The sequence below is a fragment of the Podarcis raffonei genome, chromosome 7, assembly GCF_027172205.1.
Source record: "Podarcis raffonei isolate rPodRaf1 chromosome 7, rPodRaf1.pri, whole genome shotgun sequence".
Classification (NCBI taxonomy): domain Eukaryota; kingdom Metazoa; phylum Chordata; class Lepidosauria; order Squamata; family Lacertidae; genus Podarcis; species Podarcis raffonei.
The window spans coordinates 60,187,173-60,210,777 of record NC_070608.1 but is presented as its reverse complement, the minus strand read 5'-3'; the positions used below and the strand labels follow the sequence as shown (position 1 = coordinate 60,210,777).

The following is a 23,605-nucleotide window of genomic DNA, read 5'->3' as shown; positions in this document are numbered from 1 at the left end:
CAGAAATAGTACCTCAGGTTAAGAACTTTGCTTCAGGATGAGTACAGAAATCGTGCTCCGGTGGAGCGGCGGCAGCAGGAAGCCCCATTAGCTAAAGTGGTGCTTCAGGTTAAGAACAGTTTCAGGTTAAGTACGGACCTCCGGAACAAATTAAGTACTTAACCCGAGGTACCACTGTATGGGTAAGTTATTGGGTGAATGAAAGGCAATGCACCTGTGTGCAATGTATGTCACTGAGTGTGTCTGATCTTGGGAACATGTGTTTTTGTTTACAGGTGTCAAAATGATGCAGTCTTCTATATCCCTGCCTTCAAAAGTAAGATTAGATGGAAGATTCTACAATATGTACAGATGCATGAAATATCCTCAGCAGAATTGTAGGAAGTCTGTAAGAGGTACTGTGGGCTAGTGGTCATGTTAAAAGCCATGTTAGTAATTCTTTGTAATATTTATTATTTAAATAATAAAACTTATGAAACTTGGCTCCATTCACACTGTATTCTGATACCTACTTTCTAGGATTAAGTCCCTCTGAACTACACACCTCCGAATAGGATTGTGCTATTAGAAACAGTTATTCTTTCCATTCATGGTGAATTATGTCTTACAGAGAACAACAGATACATTTCTCATTGTTGGAATAAATGTGTTTTGTTTCCGTTGACATCCACTAAGTTTATAGAAATGTAATTAAAAATAAATATTACTTCTAACTATTGACGGATCAAGCACACACTAGCGAAAATTCCACTGACCTCCATCTCCTCCTTCCAGTCCAAAGGGCAAAATACACATCAAGATGGGTATGTAAAAAACTAAACTGAAATCTAAAACTGAACAATTCCAGATAGAGGTTCCTGTTATCTTGAATGCCAGCGTGCAACTCTGTAAATGGAGCTCTGCCTAAAGTAACAAGGACAGTAGATAGTGATTAGGTACTGTGGAATAAAAAGCTAAGCTAATAATTATGTTATCACATCTTCAAAGACTGAGGAGTATTGTGATGAAACAAAAGTTTAAAATCACGATACAGAGACTTCATATATTGTTACGTTGCTGGTCTCACATAATAAGACACAAGTCTAGTTCAGTCATAGCTACAAAACATAAGAATGAGCCTGCACAATCTTTGTGTTCGCACACTCCCCCCTTGTCCCTTGCACATGTAAGGGGAAGATCTGGAAGCCTTTGCTTTGGAATTAACCAGTTTTCCATTATGCCTAAGCTTTGAGAACTGCTTTGTTCTAATGGTTCATTGACGAGCCAGGGTATCAAATAATGGATTGCTGTTGCATCTAAGAACGTTAGAATGGTATTTATTTCATTGACTTTGATGGATCGGAAATGCTAACCTCTCTTCCAGGCTGGATTCATACAATGGCATCAGTCTTCATAGCATTTTGAAGTTACGGTAATTATGTATTTGTATGGTGTGCAAATCATGATATGAATTAAACCAAAAAGTGGCTGGCTTCTTTTATGTTAAAGTTCCTGCAAGCTTTATGCTCTTAATTCTGGGAAAGTTGCCTGTAAAAAATATGTAAACATTTATTTGTATCAAATCACCTGTGAATGGACTACAATAATATTCCTCTGTAAGTCTGGCTATATTTATAAACTACAGACAAAGAATATTTCAGATTTGTTTCTTTTATTTCAAAACAGAGATAACTATGTTTTACAGGTCCACTCTGTTTTTCTGTGCAGTTCTTATGAGTACCCATATATTAAATATTTGTTGGATATATATTAAATGCAGTGAGTACTCAGGATTCCTTTCTTTTTAGGTTGAGCTTCCTTATTCCACACCCCAACACACAGTAGCTGTGGCAGTCCTTAAGAGACAGACTCTTTCTAACACTCTACTTCTGAAATGCAGAATGAATTTGCCTTTTGTAGGAAGAGGAGGAGGAGGAGGTGGTGCCTTCTGACACAAACTGCCTGTATCAATTGCAGTGAGCAGACCGTTACAGTTGTAAAACCCCTCTTCAGACTAGGCCAGTTGCTGGAGGAGCAATTGCACTATTCACTACCCAAACCAAATATATGTGGCGAAGAAATCCCAGTAATAGGTTGCCTAAGACTGCTGAGGTATGCAGATTCTGAACTGCAGCTCCTTTGGAAAATATAGAAGGGTGATAAGTTAGGGTGAAAGGGAGTATAGAAGGCAAACAAGAGTTAAAAAAGGACTACCGGTATGTAGTTGCAGAAAGAGATTTTTTGAGACGTTACCTGAAGCTGTCATTGGTTTCTTTATCTGCTGCATGGAAGAAATGGCTGCATTTCTGAAAGAAGAAGCAAGCTGACTAGTGAAAAGAAATCCTGGACTGCTTGCAACTCTATTAACTGCCAAAGCACAGGAGAAAGGTGAGATTCCCCTCTATGCATCTGGACAATGGTAAATATTAGGCTTTTTCCTATATATTGTCATTCATACTGTGGATTTAATCTTCTGTCTCCTGAACATTTCTGCCTGCAAGTTTCCTTCTGCAAACCATCAGCTTTATACCATTATGGCGAGGCATTGCTTTCATACTTGTGGTGATGAGATGTGTGTGTGTGTGTGTGTGTTAGTTCAACTCTGCATGTTGGGCATGATGCCTTCTAGAGGATCAGTTACTCTTTTACCACAGTTTTCTTGAAGCAGCTACACCCATTAACATAGCATTGCCAGTCTGCAAACACAGTAAAAACTTGTGGTTCAGTTGAAGTTAGTGAAAATTTGCCATTGAGTTGAAGAGATCCAGAAAGTTGTTCATGCAGCCCTAATCAGGACATCGCGGATCTCCACAAGTTAAATACATTTTGGAACATTTTCCAGACCAAGCAATCTCCTTGCAAAATATTATCATACCCTAACATCTAACAAAGTAAATGCATACTGTACATTAGTCTTAAATCAGGTTTGTAGTGGGGCAACAAATTACTTCTCTGGAGTGTAATGGCATGTAAGGTAATAGTTTCCAAATTTATATTTTCTTGTAGAATGCAAAAATATATGTTCCCGTTTAGCTGTTTACTTTTGTTATATAGTTCTTGGGTCACACATTTTCAGAATTGTGGAGAAGTTTTCATTTTCATCTAAACTGTTGAGACAAGAATGTTAGTTTCATCCTGGCTAACAGAATAAGATCAGGAATTCCCCACTCAAATCTTGCTCTGCCAATAACTTGTCTTAGGCAAGCCACTCTTTCTTATCCTAATATTACAGGATTGTTGTAAGGATTAAACTAGATTTATTTCTTATTTATATGAAGCATTTTTGCACCTGTTCAGTGAAAAATGCACTCAGAGCAGTTTACAGAGATAAGTAATATGTCAGTCCCTGCCTTCAGGTTCAAAATCTAGACAACAATACAAAAGGAAAACTGATGGGAGGGAGAAGGAAAAAAGCAATTTTGTGCACTATTCATTGGTTACAAAGGTTTAAAGACCAGGTGAAATGGAGACAGTTTAAGGAGAGGAGCAACCAAAAGGTTGCTGGTTGCTTAGCAGGTAAACTGGTGGGACTCTGCTTCCCTTCTCTTTGTCCATTCTAGAAATGGAGAGTATGACTGTTGATTCTTCTTGATCTCCCAGCAGCTTGACGGTGGCATCCTTCTGGGGCAAATGTATGAGTTGGGTATTGGGGGTATTGCATTGCAATGACTCCATGTCAACATGATGGCTGGCTCCAGAAGGCAGTTCTTGAAACATTACTCGGCTCCATGGGTTCTCCAGTAAGGTTCTGTTCAATTAATTGGACTTTGCTGTATTTTTATTGATAGGCAGATCTTCTGGTATATCTGGTAGGTTGTTCTCTAGGCTTCCTATGCTAAAATAGCATCCCCACTCCCTGTATTCATTTGGGTTCCTGCTTTTTGGCTTCTATTCTGTTCATGGCTTTCAATCCGAGCTTCATTCATGTTCCCTTTGCTATTATTCAACTGGGTATTTTTATATTCTTTATTTTTATGTGCAAAATTGAGGCTATTTCCTGTTATTTTTAAAAGGAAGTAATTGAATCGCATGATATGTTTAACAGTCCCACGATACATTTTAACAGTCATTAACAAAAATCCAGTTTTCCACTGCCATTAACAGTATTCTTGTTGCGTGGTTGATAAGATGCTAATTTCTTCTGGAAATACAGGATCTGTGGCAAACACAGCCATTGTTCCCTGCTGTTCATAGGGCAAGGTTTTCTCCAATCTCACTGTGAACCTCTACTTTTGTCCTTATTCTGCTTTATTTATTTTTCAAGGCTCCTATAACTTGCCAAATATTTAACTATCCAGGCTACTCTATGGAAGGTATCAAATCCTTTTCCATCTAAAAGAAACAAAGTGAGAATATTTTTCTTTTTGCTATCAAGAGGATATTTAAAGTCCACTATGGTAAAATTTTGGTCAGGTCAATGATTATTCTCTAATTTCCCTAAGTTATTCTTTGTACTGGGTTTACCAGACAAGTCAGCACAATCATATGAACATCCACACGGTGGTGTTGTGTCAAGAAGGAGTTCACATGCTTGGTCAGCACAACGCAAATGTGAATGAATGAATTGTTTATTGTGGTCACAGGCAAATAAAATTTGGTATGGAAAGAAAACATATAGCTCATTAAAACAATTAAAAACAGATAAATACAAACACACATTTCTCTCTCTCTCTCTGAAGCCAGTAGAAAGCTTTTCCTAATCTGCACTGAAGTCAGAAATTGTTTTTCCAACCCTCTCAGTAACACTGGAGGAAACATCCCTTAAACAGAATGATACAAAATCAGGACCTATTCCCAGGGGAGTTCTGAGTAGAGGGAGAATCAACCTCTCTCACTACACAGGCTACAGTACAGCATAACATGGTCAACAGGTTCTACTCCAGCTCCTCACAAATACAACCTGTCAAGAACTGAAATCTTGCTCACTTAACAGTGCCAAATGTAGCACATTAAAATAAGCAAGGATAAATGCTCTCCTATTCTTTGAACGATGATTATATAGTTTAGGGGGTTGCTAAACAGTAATGAAATGCAGGGTTTGTTACTGTGCAGATGTAAGACGATTAATTGCTGAACAACAAAAAAACTGGGCCTCCTTTGACCTATAATTGCAGCAAAATTGAGGAGAGAAGCCCAGCCTAAATATCTTATTCCCATTGACTAATGAAAGAGTATGAGAGTATGAAAGAATATGCTTTGCAGCTACTGAAAAGCATAAATATAACCACCATTTCAGGACATGAACTCAACAATTCAGCTGACTGAATACACACGTCCAAATAAATAGCTGTGTTCCCCACACAAGATAGTAAACCCAGTATCTCCTGGAGGAAAGCAGACTGAACTCTTTCCACTTGGGAGTTTAACACTGAAATCCAAATGGGAATGCTGTAAGTTGGGTCATGGACTTAGATCATAGGCTTGAATAACAGGAGATAAAGGGACACTTTGCATAAGGAAGAATCCTGAAATAACATGCCAGCTAGAACTTCGCAATGTGACTGTGATGCCCTTACTATGTGCAGCAGAAGGGTTTTCCCCAGCAGCTTCACTGGGAAGGGCAACATTTGAACCAATCTTCTTTCTTGGAGGAAGTAAGCTGACAAGAAGAAATTTAACAGGTGATTCCCCTCCCACCCCTTCATGGACATAAGCAAGGGAAATAGGTTCCCCAGCGAAGTCCTTGCATATTACGCTATAGGTAAAAGTATTGAGGTAGAGCCAGCTAAAAGGATGGCAACTCTGTTGTCTTGAAATAAAGGGATTAGGAAATAAATCTCCTAGTCAGCTTGGTGGATGCAAAACACTCAGTGAACAACTGAGGAGACCTATACATGTGGCTTGTATTGAAGGAACATCCATTATTTTCAATGACAGTGTATGCTGAAGTGATATTTTCACAACATGTCAACTCCTAGGCATAGCATACCAGCTGTAAGTTGGAGTTGCAAAAATACAAAACACCTGGCCAGATTCAAGTTGTAGTCGGCATACTATATGGAGTCTGTACATGTGAATTTAACCAGCCTGACATAAAATAAGGAATACTGGAAACTCATGGATCCCCATATTTCCTTGGTTTGAGGTGGCCTGCATTAGTGAAACCACAACATATTTTCCTCTTGGAATTCCTGACACTCCTTGAGTCTACTGGAATTAAGCAAACAGATCAGATTTTTGTGGCATGGCAGCTTTTTCTGACCTTATTAAAAACCCATGTTAATTCCATCCATGTCATTTCAGTTTTAAAGGCATGTAGCCTGCGTTGACTAGGATCTATCTGTGCAGATCATATGCCAAAAGGGCTTGGCCTTTTCCTTCAGCAAAAAGGGCCTTGTGTTGTTATTATTATTGCAACTTTTAATCCTCATTTGAAGGTCCACAAAAAGTACATCTGTATTACAGCGTAATCCTATACATGTTCACTCAGAAGTCAGCCCCATTAATGTAACTGGCGCTTAAGTGTGTATAGTAAATTTATAGCCTGAGTTAAACTTCCATCACACTTGCTAGTCCTTTTCTGGTGACACGATAGTGTGCTAACATGCTAGGAGGGGTGGATGGGAGTTGAGTGCACTAACATCATCCCCTGTTGTCTTTCTGCTACTTTCAAACTTGTGGAGGGAGTGGGGAGGCTCATGTGCTCATTTGAGATTTGGGGGTTTTCAGGGTTTAAAATGATTGGGTAGCAGGTACAGAAAGCCCCCAGCTTCACAAGATCTGTGAGTTAGAGGTTGAATGCAAAGACAATGGCATGTGGGTGGCATGAAGTGTGCTAGCCCCTCTCACAGGTTAACTCAACACATTACTTCAAGAATTGAAGAGAAATTTAGTGTTGAGAGATTGCTGGGGCATGCATGACGTGAGTCGGGACGGGGCGCAGCGGTCTACATACAGGGAAAAAATGCTTTAAATAAGTCAGAAATTAAATCATAATAAGAAAAGAAAAAAACCCTATGCAAAAACACTCTAGAAAGGTTTTGTGCTCTCTGGCACCATCTGGTGTTGCATGTTTATAATGTATTCAAATCGCTGCTTTTTTGACTAAAGTAGCTGAGTCCAGGGTCTGCAAGCAAAGGTCTAGCATATTTGCAAAAGGATTTACAGTGTAACCCCACAAGTAGTATATATAGGTAGTATACCTTCCAAATACCTTCAGGATTGCTCCTTTGAGTTTGATTGATGACACCACAGAAAGTTGGGCTCTGGAAGTCCCAGTCCCTATTATATCACCAAATGTTCTGTCCCCTGGGAGTTCCACCCTGGAAGATATGATCCAGTAAACAGAAGTCATGTGCTTCTGAATCTGGACCTTGCCCATCATTCCATGGCAGAGGATGTTTGCAGATTCCCCTTTTGGATATTTGCCAGAAAAGCAAAATCTAGATGTACTTTACTTGTGTATCTTAAAGAATCATAATGTGAATAAAAGTCAAATTGATTTGGTCTTACTCTAAAAGCCCTTGCTTCCACTTTCTGCAACACATTAATCATACTGGATACTAAAACGATGCTCTTACTCTGGTTTTCAGCAATTTTATGTTTATTTTATTCATTTATTCCAAAATATACTGCAATAAAGCAAATTCCGCAAACAGAGCTTTACATAAGAAATACAGAAGCAATATAATACTTGGGTCTTCAAAACAGAAATATTTTAGTGTCCGTTTAGAAATGAACAGCTTTATATAATCTCTGATTTTGCTAATCTAGGAAATAACTCTATTTCACCCAGTGACTTCAGAAGGCGAAGGGAAATGTACATTTAAATAGCAAGTTCTACAGAAACTGCCTGGCATATTTTCAGAAGGGTACAGTGTTACACAAAGACGCAACTGTGAAAGTAGCAAGCTTTCAGACCACTTACTGCAGTTCTCATTTCAAGGAATGGAAAAGTAAACATTAAGCAAAGAAGGTTAAATCTGTATCTAGAGTAGCATAATAAACAAAATTTAAGATTGTTGGCTGGCCTATTGCTGTTGTGAATATATTTATTATTGTATAATGGCTAATTTCGCTGCTTAGCACCTTTTCCCAGTCTCTGCACTGATAACCCAAACAAGTGAATACCATTGTCAGTGTTTTAAAAAGAGATTTTGGTCTTGTAGAACAGTTTTAAGAATGCAAATGGCAGTGCAATATGATACGGAAAGCAGTCAACTGATCATGTATGTCTCAATTTCTCTTCTAATTAGCAGACTTTGGTACTTTTGCATCCCCTTCTAGTGAATGGAGTTTTCCCCACTGCTCTTCTGGGCTGTTTGGCTCCACATGGAATCAATATGCAGAAAGGGAAGGGAATCCCATAATTCAGCAGGACAATGCATTTGCTACCATTTGTCCATGGAACATACTTGCCCTTTATTGGTGCAAACAGTTTGGATGACAGTTAGAATACTTTTCATAAATCCTGTCAGGTATGTTTGAATGACTATACACACACCTGGCAGTTGGCAATATACCATAGATAGCTGCCATGGTTGTGGGCAAATATATCCACAACTACAAAAGCCAATGGCAATGGATTTTTTAATCTCATGGATCATCCCTAAAACACATTTCCATTCCCCAAAACAAAAACAATCTGTTAATTTATTGTTACTTGGATATAGGCAAACTGTTTTGAGCAGCTATCCATGATTTAGGTTTAGTTATACCTGCTTTGTTGGTCTTATAGAATATATTGGTTAAGTCTGTGCTATGAACTAATAGACTCTGAACACTAGAGGGATTATTTGTATTATAATACAGCAACAGTGACATCTTAATGCTTGGGCTTGTTTACAACTACTCAGTGCTTTTTTTCTAAAACAAAATGTTTAGGAGTACTCTCATTTTCCTACTCATATTGAAATACTGCCCCTCAATGAGGCCAAACTTAGATTCACAAAATGTTTAGGGGTATGTGTCCCCCTGCGTCCCCCCAGAAAAAAGCACTGCAACTACTTAAAAGACTGTAATCCTATGCACAGTAGAACCAAGGCAGACTGAACTCAGTGGGACTTACGGCACAGTAAGCAATTATAGAATTGTAATGAATCCTTTTGCAAAAAAAAATCCCATACTAATTTAGTAAAGAATTCAGTGAAGATACAATTCACTGCTTGTATTGAAATATAGCAAACATTTCCTCTCTAACCCAGAGCTGGATAGATCTTGTTATTCATTAACCCAGTGGTGCTCAAATTGTTTCTCTGATCCACACTTTCAGTATAAAAATGTGCTCATGCAACACCAGTTTTTTTACTGAGAAGAAATACATTGGAAAACAAAAATAAGAAACTCCCAGCAGTGCTTGATTTATAACACAGAACACAACTAATTTATAATATGGTCATGTGACATCCAGAAAGTGTAAAACAATGCAGCTACATAAGAGCATGAATCTTTACCTAAATATAATTATAAACAAGCCTCTTAAGTATGCATACAAAGTCAATGAGCGGTGTGTCCTTGCAGTATCACTTGATGCTCTTGCTCTCATTTTGAAAAGGTATCTATCCATATTCTGCAAATAAAAGAAAAGAAAAACGATACTCTGCTATGCTATGTTACACTGAAACGTTTAAAAGTTTATTGTTCTTGAATCTTCCCGCACATCTGCCACCCTCTCCTGACACACCAGTGTTGCGTGCCACACCCTTTGAGAACCATTGCTATAAGCAAATACACTTAGGGAGAACAGAAACCTGCTGTTAGATATTCTAGTTCAATCGAGCTAATCCAGGACTTCTATGCCATCTCCTGGTTGCTGTGGGTTCCAAGTTTCCTTCGTATCACAGGGTGTGTTCATATTACCTACCACCTTAGAGTACAGTGAGGTTTTTCCAGTGCATTTCACACCTCGCCCTACCCCACCCATATGTTCACGGCTTCATTGGTGTCAAATTCATTTCTGCTTGTGTTCATACCAGGGGGCATTGACAGGCCAGGGATGACTTTACCTTGCATGGCATGGGAGTGGGAATCATCCTGGCTAATCCTGAAACCTGTTGCTAGCTCTCAAAACAAGTCATTGGGGTGGTTTTGTCTTTCGTGTGGCGTTTCTGCTATAGACAGAGGCCTAACTTGCCTAATGGATGGGTGGCTGCAATTGCTAGCGCATCTCTAGGACCTTGGGACCCTGTAATTACATTCTGCTGATGGTTCCATGTTAAATTAATGAACCTGCTGTGCACAAATTATTTATCATGCATTAGTTAATGAGCTGTCTCCCTATAAAGAGAGAGAAAGAGACGTCCTCACCTCTCTGCGGGTCCCACAGGAGGGTAAACAGAAATGAACTGCTCCTGCTCCAGCCCCATTACTTTCATACACAGAGAGAAGCTTGCTCTCCTTCCACTCGTGCCCAAACCTGTAGGAAGGATGTGTAGAAGTCCAATGTGCTCAATAATCTTATAATCTCATATACAGAAACACGAGAAAAATAGAAAGCGGGCACAGAGACCATAACACATTTCTTTTTTATCTGGGGTTGTAATCCTGAGTGCATATCATGGTTCTTTCTTCTGGCTTTGTTTGATTTGCTTCTGCTATCCTCAACCACATTCATGGATAGAGTGGTGTGATTTAAGGAGGCAGCCCTAATCCTGAGAGTAAGCCCCATTGAACTCAGTAGAACTTAGTTTTTGAGTAGACATGGTTAGGAATTGCTTTGTAACACAGGTGCCAATCAAAGTGCAGCACCTGGAGCATGTAAGTCTCAGCAGTGCAACAGATGTGTTCAAAGGGAATCCTCCTGGCAGGTTGCCAGTAATACTTGAAGAATTTGTTGGGGGAGGTGGGGAGAGAAAAAGAAACCTACTATTATACCTACCAGCAAGAGTGCAAAGGTTAAAGGAATTGCATGGAGTTTCACAAGAGCAGCAACTATTAGCATAAAATCCTTAAAAGGTATCTAGAATAATGTATGTTTGTGTGAGGACTAAACAACTTGGTTACAGGTCCGCAAGTTTGCCTATAGTAGAGATGATTCACACTTGGATGCTATTCTTTCCAAAGTCATCTGAATGCAGGAAGTATGTGTTGTCATATTAGTGGCTTTGAGAACACTGTCCAACCATCTCGTCCTCTGTTGTCCCCTTCTCCTTGTGCCCTCAATCTTTCCCAACATCAGGGTCTTTTCCAGGGAGTCTTCTCTTCTCATGAGGTGGTCAAAGTACTGGAGCCTCAGCTTCACGATCTGTCCTTCCAGTGAGCACTCAAGGCTGATTTCCTTAAGAATGGATACGTTTGATCTTCTTGCAGTCCATGGGACTCTCAAGAGTCTCCTCCAGCACCATAATGCAAAAGTATCAATTCTTCGGTGATCAGCTTTCTTTATGACAAATACCCCTTCCTCTTGGTTCATGTGGGAACCAATGACACTGCAAGCAATAGCCTCCAGAAGATCAAAAGAGACTATGAGGCTCTGGGCAGGAAATTGAAGCAATTAAATGCACAAATTGTCATCTCATCTGTCCTCCCAGCTGAACGACGTGGCCCAGGGAGAGAGGGAAAAATAGTGGAAGTGAACAACTGGCTTCGCAAATGGTGTAAACAGGAACGGTTTGGATTCTTAGATCACGGACTGCAGTTTCTTAAAGATGGACTTCTGGCAAGCGATGGGCTGCACCTCACAATGGTTGGGAGGAATGTTTTTGCCAAAAATCTCAGAAACCTCATCAGGAGGGCTTTAAACTGACTAATGTGGGGGAGGGAGACAGTGCTCCTGAAGGTAGGAGTCTATCAATTGATGAAGATGATCATCCAAATGCCATAGACCAAATGGAGCAAACAGCACGCAGACCTAGTGGTGGGAGGAAAAAATCCTTAAATAAGAGACACGGAATGATTAATGGACTTCAATGTCTGTACACTAATGCGCAAAGCATGGGAAATAAACAAGATGAGCTTGAGCTCTTGGTACAGCAAACTAAATATTACATAATAGGCATCACTGAAACCTGGTGGGATAAGTCCCACGATTGGAATGTAATAATGGAGGGATACAATCTATTTCAGAGAAACAGACCAGACAAGAAAGGAGGAGGAGTGGTGTTATATGTCAGGGATGTGTATACCTGTGAAGAGATCCAAGATTTAGAACCTCAAAGCCAAAGTGAGAGCATTTGGGTCAAAATTAAGGGAGAGAAGAATAACAGTGACCTCATTGTGGGAGTTTACTATAGATCCCCAAGCCAAACGGAGGACATAGATGATGCCTTCCTGGAACAGATGGCCAAGCATGCAAAAGGAAGGGAGATAGTAGTAATGGGGGACTTCAATTACCCTGATATTTGTTGGATGTCAAACTCAGCCAAGAGCATAAGGTCAAACAGATTCCTCACTGGCCTTGCAGACAACTTCGTTGTCTAGAAAGTGGGAGAAGCAACAAGAGGAACAGCCATTTTAGATCTGGTCCTAACCAATGTTGATGACCTGGTTAGTGGGGTAGAGGTGGAAGGATCATTAGGCGCGAGTGATCAGGAGCAGCCAAGCATACTAGGACTCAATTTCTCGACTTTAAGAAAGCCGACTTCATAAAACTTAGGGAAGTGCTGGGTGAGATCCCATGGACAGTAATACTAAAAGGAAAGGGAGTTCATGATGGCTGGGAGTTTGTTAAGAGGGAGATAGTAAAAGCACAACTTCAGGCAATACCAATGAGACGGAAACATGGAAGGTACCTAAAGAAGCCAGGGTGGCTATCTAAAGAACTTTTAACTGAGTTAAGATTAAAAAAGTATGTGTACAAAAAATGGAAAAGGGGGGAAACCACCAAAGAGGAATTCAAACAAATAGCCAGCACGTGTAGACACAAAGTCAGAAAAGCTAAAGCACAGAATGAACTCAGGCTTGCTAGAGAGGTTAAAAGCAACAAAAAAGGCTTTTATGGGTATGTTTGTAGCAAAAGGAAGAACAAAGAAACAGTGGGGTCACTCAGAGGAGAAGATGGTGAAATGCAAACAGGGGACACAGAAAGGGCTGAACTCCTCAATGCCTTCTTTCCCTCAGTCTTCTCCGATAAAGAAAACAATGCCCGACCTGAAGAATTTGGAGCAAATGATTCAGCAGAGGAAACACAGTCCAGAATAACTAAGGAGATAGTACAAGAATACTTGGCTAGTTTAGATGTATTCAAGTCTCCAGGGCCAGATGAACTGCATCCAAGAGTATTAAAAGAACTGGCAGATGTGATCTCAGAACCACTGGCAGTCATCTTTGAGAATTCCTGGAGAACAGGCGAAGTCCCGGCAGACTGGAGGAGGGCAAATGTTGTCCCTATTTTCAAAAAGGGGGAAAGAGAGGACCCAAATAATTACCGCCCAGTCAGTCTGACATCAATACCAGGGAAGATTCTGGAGCAGATCATTAAGCAAACAGTCTGTGAGCACCTAGAAAGGAATGCTGTGATCACCAATAGTCAGCATGGATTTCTGAAAAATAAGTCATGTCAGACTAACCTGATCTCGTTTTTTGACAGAATTACAACCCTGGTAGATGAAGGGAACGCAGTGGATGTAGCCTACCTTGATTTCAGCAAGGCATTTGACAAGGTGCCCCATGATATTCTTGTAAAGAAGCTGGTAAAATGCGGTCTTGACTATGCTACCACTCAGTGGATTTGTAACTGGCTGACTGACCGAACCCAAAGGGTGCTCATCAACGGTTCCTCTTCATCCTGGAGAAGAGTGACTAGTGGGGTGCCACAGGGTTCTGTCTTGGGCCCGGTCTTATTCAACATCTTTATCAACGACTTGGATGATGGACTCAAGGGCATCCTGATCAAATTTGCAGATGACACCAAACTGGGAGGGGTGGCTAACACCCCAGAGGACAGGATCACACTTCAAAACGACCTTGACAGATTAGAGAACTGGGCCAAAACAAACAAGATGAATTTTAACAGGGAGAAATGTAAAGTATTGCACTTGGGCAAAAAAAAATGAGAGGCACAAATACAAGATGGGTGACACCTGGCTTGAGAGCAGTACATGTGAAAAGGATCTAGGAGTCTTGGTTGACCACAAACTTGACATGAGCCAACAGTGTGACGCGGCAGCTAAAAAAGCCAATGCAATTCTGGGCTGCATCAATAGGAGTATAGCATCTAGATCAAGGGAAGTAATAGTGCCACTGTATTCTGCTCTGGTTAGACCTCACCTGGAGTACTGTGTCCAGTTCTGGGCACCACAGTTCAAGAAGGACACTGACAAACTGGAACGTGTCCAGAGGAGGGCAACCAAAATGGTCAAAGGCCTGGAAACGATGCCTTATGAGGAACGGCTAAGGGAGCTGGGCATGTTTAGCCTGGAGAAGAGGAGGTTAAGGGGTGATATGATAGCCATGTTCAAATATATAAAAGGATGTCACATAGAGGAGGGAGAAAGGTTGTTTTCTGCTGCTCCAGAGAAGCCGACACGGAGCAATGGATCCAAACTACAAGAAAGAAGATTCCACCTAAACATTAGGAAGAACTTCCTGACAGTAAGAGCTGTTTGACAGTGGAATTTGCTGCCAAGGAGTGTGGTGGAGTCTCCTTCTTTGGAGGTCTTTAAGCAGAGGCTTGACAACCATATGTCAGGAGTGCTCTGATGGTGTTTCCTGCTTGGCAGGGGGTTGGACTTGATGGCCCTTGTGGTCTCTTCCAACTCTATGATTCTATGATTCTATGATTCTATGGTCCAGCTCTCACTTCCATACATCACTACTAGGAAAACCATGGCTTTAACTATACGGACCTTTGTTGGCAAGGTGATGTCTCTGCTTTTTAAGATGCTGTCTAGGTTTGTCATTGCTTTTCTCCCAAGAAGCAGGCGTCTTATAATTTTGTGACTGCTGTCACCATCTGCAGTGATCATGGAGCCCAAGAAAGTAAAATCTCTCACTGCCTCCATTTCTTCCCCTTCTATTTGCCAGGAGGTGATGGGACCAGTGGCCATGATCTTCGTTTTTTTGATGTTGAGCTTCAGACCATATTTTGCGCTCTCCACTTTCACCCTCATTAAAAGGTTCTTTAATTCCTCCTCACTTTCTGCCATCAAGGTTGTGTCATCTGCATATCTGAGGTTGTTGATATTTCTTCCGGCGATCTTAATTCCAGCTTGGGATTCATGCAGCCCAGCCTTTCGCATGATGAATTCTGCATATAAGTTAAATAAGCAGAGAGACAATATACAGCCTTGCCGTACTCCTTTCCCAATTTTGAACCAATCAGTTTTTCCATATCTAGTTCTAACTGTAGCTTCTTGTCCCACATAGATTTCTCAGGAGACAGATGAGGTGATCAGGCACTCCCATTTCTTTAAGAATTAGTGGGGTAGGAGAGCTGAAAAAAAAATTCATATCTGGCAACCAATGAGCCCCTTTGGTTTCAGATAGCACATGGGTAGACGAGTCTAAAAAGCCAGGGACACAAATTTTCATGGCCCTCTAGTGGCTATGGTTGCTCATTTACTAGAAGTAATGTATTTAAGAATTAGCTCTGGAAGCGTATACACGATTCTGACCAAACTAAGCCTTCTAGAGCAAAAGCCTCCTAAAGCAAAAGGGTTTGCATTTTCTCTAATGTGTTCTGTGACTTAATTATGCATTGTGCAAGGAAATACATTTACTTTTCTGTTCGGAATCCTTTTTTCTAGCTAATTGCACTTGATTGATTTTAAGTTCTAGTATTATGACTGTATGAAAATTTCACTGCACCTATCACAATTTTATAAAATTACCATGCCTTCCCTCAGCCATCTTAAAAAAGAAAAGGTTGGACCTTGTCCTGAAAGCCATATTAGAAATATTTATTTTATTGCATAAAGTTAATACACTTTTGTCAAACACTTCAAAGTGGCTTACAAAGAGAAAATATAAATAAAATAATATAAAAACTAGTAAGGAAAGCAGAGGCCCTTGCTGGCTCTTAATAATGGGACCACAGTTTCCATTCATCACCCCCCCCCCACAGAACATTTTTCTTTTATTTGTTTCACTACATTTATATTCCTCCTTCAAGGAACTCAAGACAGCTTTTACGCTGCCTCCCCTTTATTTTTATTTCCAGAGCAACCCTGTAAGGTAGGTGAGGCTGAGAGACAGCAATGTCTGGTCTATGCTCACTCAGTGAGCTTCATGGCAGAGTGAGGATTTGAACTCAAGTCTTCCTGGCTTTCTCATAACATAACTTTTCTTAAAATAACTGAGCAGTAGTATTTTCCATTTATTTGGAATAACACCTTTGCAGCATTAATGGACACCAGGTGAAACACAATGCAATTTGCTTAACCAGTTCACAGCAGCTACAAAGTTCCCTCAAATGCAACAGTCACATCTCAAAAAGTTGTCCAGGCATCCTTTTAGCAGGTAATAATGTGTTTGATCTTGTTCTTGTTTGGCAGGCTTCTTTGTTAAACCTGTTTGAGTAGTTCCCCAAACCCCTCCCCCCGGCCCGGCAACAATTACGGTAGTTGTCTGTTTATTAAAACAAATCTAGTTTTGCAAATTACAAGGAACTTTCCTAGAATTATAGAACTAGAATGATAAAACTCTACGAGACCACCTTATGTTTATGACTGGAATAGATTAAGCAGATCAGGAGAAATGCTTAAATATATTTAATTTGTATACTGAATCTAATGGTTATGGGGTTGCTCGTGCGTAAGTTGCCGCCACTCCTGGGTAGGTGGCCTGGTTAAACCTTTCCTGGCTGGACAGCCCCTCATTTCGTGGCTGCTCAGTCGCTGGCAGAATCTGACAGTGGGCATTTCTTCAACCTTTTCCAACATAAAAGTTGTTTGACGCCCAGTCTCCTCCTAGCCTCCCTGCGCGGAAGCCTTCTGCGCAGGGTGGGCGTGGGTAGCGGAGGACCTGTGCTCTCTCCGCTGGTGTCCAGTGAAGAGTCTCTGAGCCTGCTCTCCGCTTCCCCCATTGGCCCCCCTCCATCCCTGATGTCGCGCTGAATTTCTTCCCCAACAGGAGACCTGCCTCTCTCCCTACTTGGCCCCTCTCCAGCATCGTCGTGGAGCCTCTCCTCCTCCTCTCGTTCCGATGGCAGTTCCCTGACACTGAATTATAAAAGGAAGACACCTTTGTTATGTTTTATAAGAGAGAATCCACAACCCACCATGGGCACAGACGTGAAGAAACTCAAATCCTTGTGTTGTTGTTGTTGTTGTTGTTGTTGTTGTTGTTGTTGTTGTTGTTGTTGTTGTTGTTGTTTATATAATATGGGTGAGTCACTACCTCTCATCCTAACCTATTTCACAGTGTTATTGTGGGGATTAATGTGTGCCATCTTAAACTACTTAGAGAAAAAAGGTAGGATATAAACACAGTAAATAAAGTGGGCTGGGTGTCAGTTTGCTACTGCTAATCTGCCCCTTTCAGGGTGGTCACTTTTGGGGAGGGGTTGAGCTATGTGGATTGCTCGCCTTTGGCCCTCATGTCCAGCCATAGCTGCACCAGTGCTGTAAAATCACCTGTTGCCATTAGCCCCATGTTAGTGTGATTGGGATGCAGGGGGCGCTGTGGTCTAAACCACTGAGCCTCTTGGGCTTGCCGATCAGAAGGTTGGTGGTTTGAATCTGTGCAACGGGGTGAGCTCCTGTTGCTCTGTCCCAGCTACTGCCAACCTAGCAGTTCAAAAGTACGCCAGTGCAAGTAGATAAATATATACCGCTGCGGCAGAAAGGTAAATGGTGTTTCTGTGCGCTCTGGTTTCTGTCATGGTGTTCCGTTGTGCCAGAAGCGGTTTAGTCATGCTAGCCACACGACCGAGAAAGCTGTCTGTGGACAAATGCTGGCTCCCTCGGCCTGAAAGCAAGATGAGCGCCGCAACCCCATAGTTGCCTTTGACTGGATTTAACCGTCCAGGGGTCCTTTACCTTTACCTTTTTAGTGTGATTGCTGATCCTGTAGTTCTTTCAGTACTTGCTTCCAACACTGCTTGCACAGGTACTGATTTATAATCCACATTATAGCATCAGTCATTTCCACATGCCTCTTGGTAGATCTGCACATGACAGCATAGTGGGGTCATGCATTCATCTTCTCAAAGCATCTGCACATACCCACTCAGTGTGTTCATATAGTGAAAAATGATCGGGGCTATATATATATTTCATACATCTTCCTACCAGAAGTTCTTTTTCTATGTGGGAAAAATGTTATGTTTTGAAGCGCCCCTGTGTCTTAACAGAAGCTTTCAAATGGAAAACGCTGACATGTAACTAGTACTGACTGCCAAGAAATTACTCACAAGTAAGATTTTGGCATTGTGGGTTGCGATTCCTTCCTGGACTTTGAAATGCCAGGGGTGGTGGTGATTGCATAAATGACATTTAAAGGAATTGGCTTATATCTGAAGAAAAACAACACCCCCAAACAAATCAGGTTATCTGTGTCTTTTTTTGTGACCAAATACATGCACATAACAGCAGTATGTGCTGAAGAAGTTAGAAATTTTCTCAGTGCGCCCCTCCAACACTGCCCAGTGGTACAGTTGAGACAATGGGGCTGTGGCTTATGAAACCCTCCCCTGCTTCAGGCCAGTGTATATGGTGCAGGAGGGCCTGGTCTGGCCTACTCATGCATGGCTTGCCTGACCAGGACTCCAGTGGGCATAGCACACCTGCCAAGAGACCCAGAAAAAATGGGACATCCTGTTTTTTTTGCTTGAGATCATGGCAGCCATTTTGGGTGCCACAATATCACATGTTCTCATGCCGTGCTCTCGTTTTTTGTGTTTTTTCTGGACTGCAATCTCATGCAGCTCCCCAAAACGTGTTTTTTGACAAAGCAGAAGATTGCGCCCTGTAAAAGAAATGCTTTTGGGGTGTCGAGAGTGCTGCGTGAGTCATGTGACATGCCTGGGAACACTTCCCTGAAGATGCGTGTCCTGGTTTTCGATCAGAAAAAGTTGGATGGTATGGCATAGGTAAGTGGAAACCCTCTGAATCTTGACCTGCTGCAGGATTGTGTTACTGTAGGAGAGGAACCATGTGGATTGTCTGCCTCTAGCACCAAAGTGTTGGGGGTCATCTCTGCCTGAAGCTATACAATGCACTCTGCTTATGCTGGATATGTTGCAGCAAGGTTATTTTACCTGTGGATGCCTTAAGCCAGAGCTTTCCAAACTGTTTGTCGTGACAAGTTAGTGTGTTGGTTGCTGTGTGCAGGTGTGTCGTGCGAATGTTCCTCATGCTCTTCCCGGGGCTGGAAAGGGATTAGTTCAACCTCCAGTTTGCTAGTAAAACTGAATTACTGTGTCGCGAAATGATGCACGTCTAAAAAGTGTGTTACCAATGTGAACAGTTTGGAAAGCTCTGCCTTAAGCAGTGGTCTTAAGCACCGCTTTGTAGGTCAAATTATTACTTGTGTTTAGTGCAGGATGGTAAGCAGATGCCAAAAGTAAGCATGCAACTTAAGAAGACTGTACACTGTCCTTTGTAAAACACTGTATCTACAGAGATACAGTGGAACCTGATCAAAAAATAAGCTGTGGCAGCCAAAGGAAAAGGAAAAGGTCTGTATTTCAGTACAAGTGAAAGTATCTGTGATCCACCCGCCCTGCTTGTTTTGAATCTGCTATCTTAATCTCAGGAATGTAGCATTTTGGTATTGGGTGTGAGGTACAACATTCCAAAGGGATTATTCTTACTAGGCTTCATCCTTTGCTCTGAACTGCGGAGAAGCAAGTTTGCCACTAATCATTAGCGGAGCTAGGCACTGATACACACCTATATTTTGTACTGCATATCCGTGCAGACCGGAAACTAGATTTTCCACCCAGGAAGCAAATATGTGTTGTGTGAGTATGCAGTGTATGTATCAAGTGCTTCTGTTATGCCCAGTGTAGAGCATGTGGTCAAAATGTGTCGCTTTGCACCCAAATGGTGAAAAGAGTGTTAAGGGGGTATATGTGAAAGGTCTTAAGGCAAAAAACCAAAATGGAGAAATGTTTATTCCTGGGACCATAGTCCGTCCTGAATCATGGACATACATTGGAGATACACGGTTTATGGAACTTGCTCCCACAGGAGGCAGTGATGGCTACCAATTTGGATGGATTTAAAAGAGGAATAGACAAAAACATGGATGATGATGCTACTAGTGGCTACCAGCCATGATGGCTATGCACTGCCTCCATAGTCAGAGGCAGTAATGCTTCTAAATAGAAACTGCAGGAGGGGAGAGTGCTCTTGTGCTGGGGTCCTGCTTGCGCGTTTCCCACAGGCATCTGATTGGCCACTATGCGAACAGGATGCAGGACCACTGGCCAGATCCAGCAGGCTCTTTTTATGTTCTTATGGAGATGTTTAGTGGGCAATGAGCCTCTGTATCATTCCTACCCAAGCAAGTGGGCAAGGGCTGTAGCTCAGTAGTAGAGCACATGCTTTTCTTGCAGAAGGTCCCAGGTTCAGTCCTTGGCTTTTTTGGGTCGGGTGGAAAAAGACTTGCCTGAACCTTTGAAGATCTTCTGAACTGGACCAATGACTTAACTCATAAGGCAGTATCAAATGCTTCTGGCAAAGGAGCTACTAGTAAACTAGCCAGATAGCAAGGAAGCTTCACAGTTAGTAGGCCATCATCTTGACCCTTAGAAGAGCTCCCATGCCAATTTTCCAATGACTTCCCGAAAATTCAACAGGACAAATCAAACAGATTGCGATCTGGAATACATTTAAGATGGGGCAAAACCTGCCTCTCTCCCTAGCTTCTGAGCTCACCAGGGTCAGATCCAGCCCATACCACAGTGGTGCCTCCCAGAGCATATATTCTCTATTAAGTGAACAGCTGAGATTCCAAAAAAGAAGAATAAGAATGAAGGACTGCACTCAAATACAGTCCTATAGTTGAGCTGAAGTCCATCTACTATCTCTGACATTGAGTTGTCTTGCTTTCATTGTCAGGTACCACAAATAAGTGTAATGAGATTTTTTGAAAATGAGATATCAGAAATAAAGATTGGCAAGATTTTGCTGTTTCTTGGTAGCTATTTTGTGTGTGTGGAGGGGGGTTGTGCATTTATGCTGTCAAATGCTGAAAAATAGAACTGCTGAGTGTCAGAGCACCATGACTCACTTGTACTGAAGCTGAAATGCACTGCACAAGAAAGTAAATTTCGGCTCCTCCAAAATAGGTTACATTATTGTTTTCATGACTGGCACCAGGTTCCGGAAGGCTGTATGAAGGGGCTGATGTAGGTCGCCTTTGAACTACCTTTCTCAGGAGGCTCTGTAACATACAGGAACACCCCCTCAATATACCCACCCAGTCCATCCTACTGATGAGTATTTTGCTAGTTGGATGTACTACTGAAATATAATCCCCATCATCCCTCGTCATTGGCCGGGGTGGCTGATGGGAGTTGGAGTCCAAAACATCTGGGTAGCACCAGATGGATAGGCTATCTTAATAGTGTAAGATTATTGTGTCCTGTTACATTATCAGGGGTCCCTAGTCTGTCTAAAATTCTTTTCAATATGTGACAATTTGCAGGAGTTGTCCAGGCTTACATTTATATTAGTTCTGTTTGTGCCAAGACACAGTTTGAGATACATTCTGAAGTAATATTTAAAAGTTGGGATAAAATCAATGCTCATACTGAAATATGGTCAGCAACATGCATAAAGTTATATTGTAATGTCATTTAGAGAGGTGTAGATGTTTATGTAGGACATGGGTGGCACTGTGGGTTAAACCACAGAGCCTAGGACTTGCTGATCAGAAGGTCGGCGGTTCGAATCCCCGCGACGGGGTGAGCTCCCATTGCTCGGTCCCTGCTCCTGCCAACCAAGCAGTTCGAAAGCACGTCAAAGTGCAAGTAGATAAATAGGTACCACTCTGGTGGGAAGGTAAACGGCATTTCCGTGCGCTGCTCTGGTTCGCCAGAAGCGGCTTAGTCATGCTGGCCACATGACCCGGAAGCTTACGCCGGCTCCCTCAGCCAGTAAAGTGAGATGAGCGCCGCAACCCCAGAGTCGGCCACTACTGGACCTAATGGTTGGGGTCCCTTTACCTTTTAGATGTGTACTATTTAAATCTGAAGTATGGAGCAAGCAACAAGTGGGAACTCTACTGCATTTTAATGTGAAACTATTTTTACACCCTAGCATTGAAGTGAAGGGACGCGTGCTTAATTCACTTAATTTGAGTGCTGTAATAAAGGGGCAGCAAAAAACATCTGAAGGCATTGGTCCCAAGAAGCTGACATCTGTGATCTGAGAGTATTTCCTCTCCCCTGATTACAGGACTGTGTGTTTGTTCTTTATTACAGTGAAAATGATCTGTTTGCCCAACTCTGTCTTCCTGATCTTCCAGTTTTCAGTGCAATGTGTGCAATGTAACTTGACTGCCTAGAATTGTTGCAACATTAGGTAGGTCATTAAGGCATGTAATTAATTGTAAAAAGATAGCATCGCTTTTGGCACACAGCCAAAGCCAGAAAGTTATAGGCATATACAGTGGTACCTCGGGTTATATACATTTCGGGTTATATACGCTTCAGGTTACACACTCCGCTAACCCAGAAATAGTACCTCGGGTTAAGAACTTTGCTTCAGGATGAGAACAGAAATTGCGTGGCGGCAGCGCAGCAGCAGCGGGAGATCCCATTAGCTAAAGTGGTGCTTCAGGTTAAGAACAGTTTTAGGTTTAGAACGGACCTCCGGAATGAATTACGGAACGTAACCAGAGGTACCACTGTAATCTGAGGACTATTCAAATTTCTGAACATGGCTAATAATAACCTGTTACGATTTAAACTGCCCAATTCTTGTATTGATTCTGTGTCTGTGTGCTTTGCTGTATTCATCTGCCCTTATTCCCAAGAACAATTAGAACTGTAGCCTAATTGTACTGCTGTTTGTACAACCCTTACAGAGATAACTAGCTGCCCTAAATCTGAAACAAAACAAAATGCTAAATGCTTCCATATTGTGCTTTCTGAAACTGAAATGCTTTGGAATGAGTTACAAAGGTGTCTAGGAAAAGGTTTTAAGTCCTTTTGAGAACTTACAGTGACCATGTGGAAAGTTGGCACATCATCTGTGAATCTGCCACTCCTTTTTCTGTTTGCAAAATACTAAAAAAAACCACACACACTGAGAGAAAACATACAGTGATGCACAGGTGGGTTCTCTGTTTCCAGTCAACACATGAGGGAGGGGAAAGAAGAATCACACATCCCTCTTCATGGGTTTATTTATGTATTTATATATTATGTATTCAAAGCCATTTCTAAACAGCTTAATGTTTTCAAAATCTCTGTAGTGGTGCATGCTATGTACAATGTAAAAATATCCATGTGACTTGTGTTAAATTGTAGAATAACAATATTTTGAATACGGTTATGAAACTGGGTGTTTGATTTGGAGGTCTTCTTGAAATGTCACAGAAGCCTTCTTCAGAAATAATTAAATAAACACATAAGGAGGATGAGTAGGAGAAGCAGAGATGAGCAAAGTAGCTCCTGCCCATTGCTGTTTTTGTTGCCCTCCAACTTGCGGAGGGTAATATCACCTATATATGTTTTGGAATGAGTAGAGAAGGCACCCTGCTGCAGAGGTTTGCTCTCCACTTGGAGCTGCCTTTGCCAGCCTGGTGACTCCAGATGCTTTGAACTAAGGCCAGGGCTGGTAGAAACCATAGTTCT

At 41.6% G+C, this 23,605-nt stretch overlaps 1 protein-coding gene across 2 annotated transcripts in view; it reads left to right on the top strand.

The window, feature by feature from the left end:
• Window positions 1-23,605, top strand: part of RNF144B (ring finger protein 144B) — a 76,158-nt gene that overhangs the window by 1,034 nt on the left and 51,519 nt on the right. The window contains exons 2-3 of one of the 2 annotated variants that reach the window (XM_053396806.1): window positions 276-395; window positions 2,272-2,367. Coding sequence is in view for 1 of the 2 variants with exons in the window: in XM_053396803.1 (XP_053252778.1) it covers window positions 2,383-2,398 (16 nt within the window). In the remaining variant the exon portion in view is untranslated. Of the gene's footprint in view, window positions 1-275; window positions 396-2,271; window positions 2,399-23,605 lie in introns of both variants that reach the window. The other variant, XM_053396803.1, reaches the window with a different exon arrangement.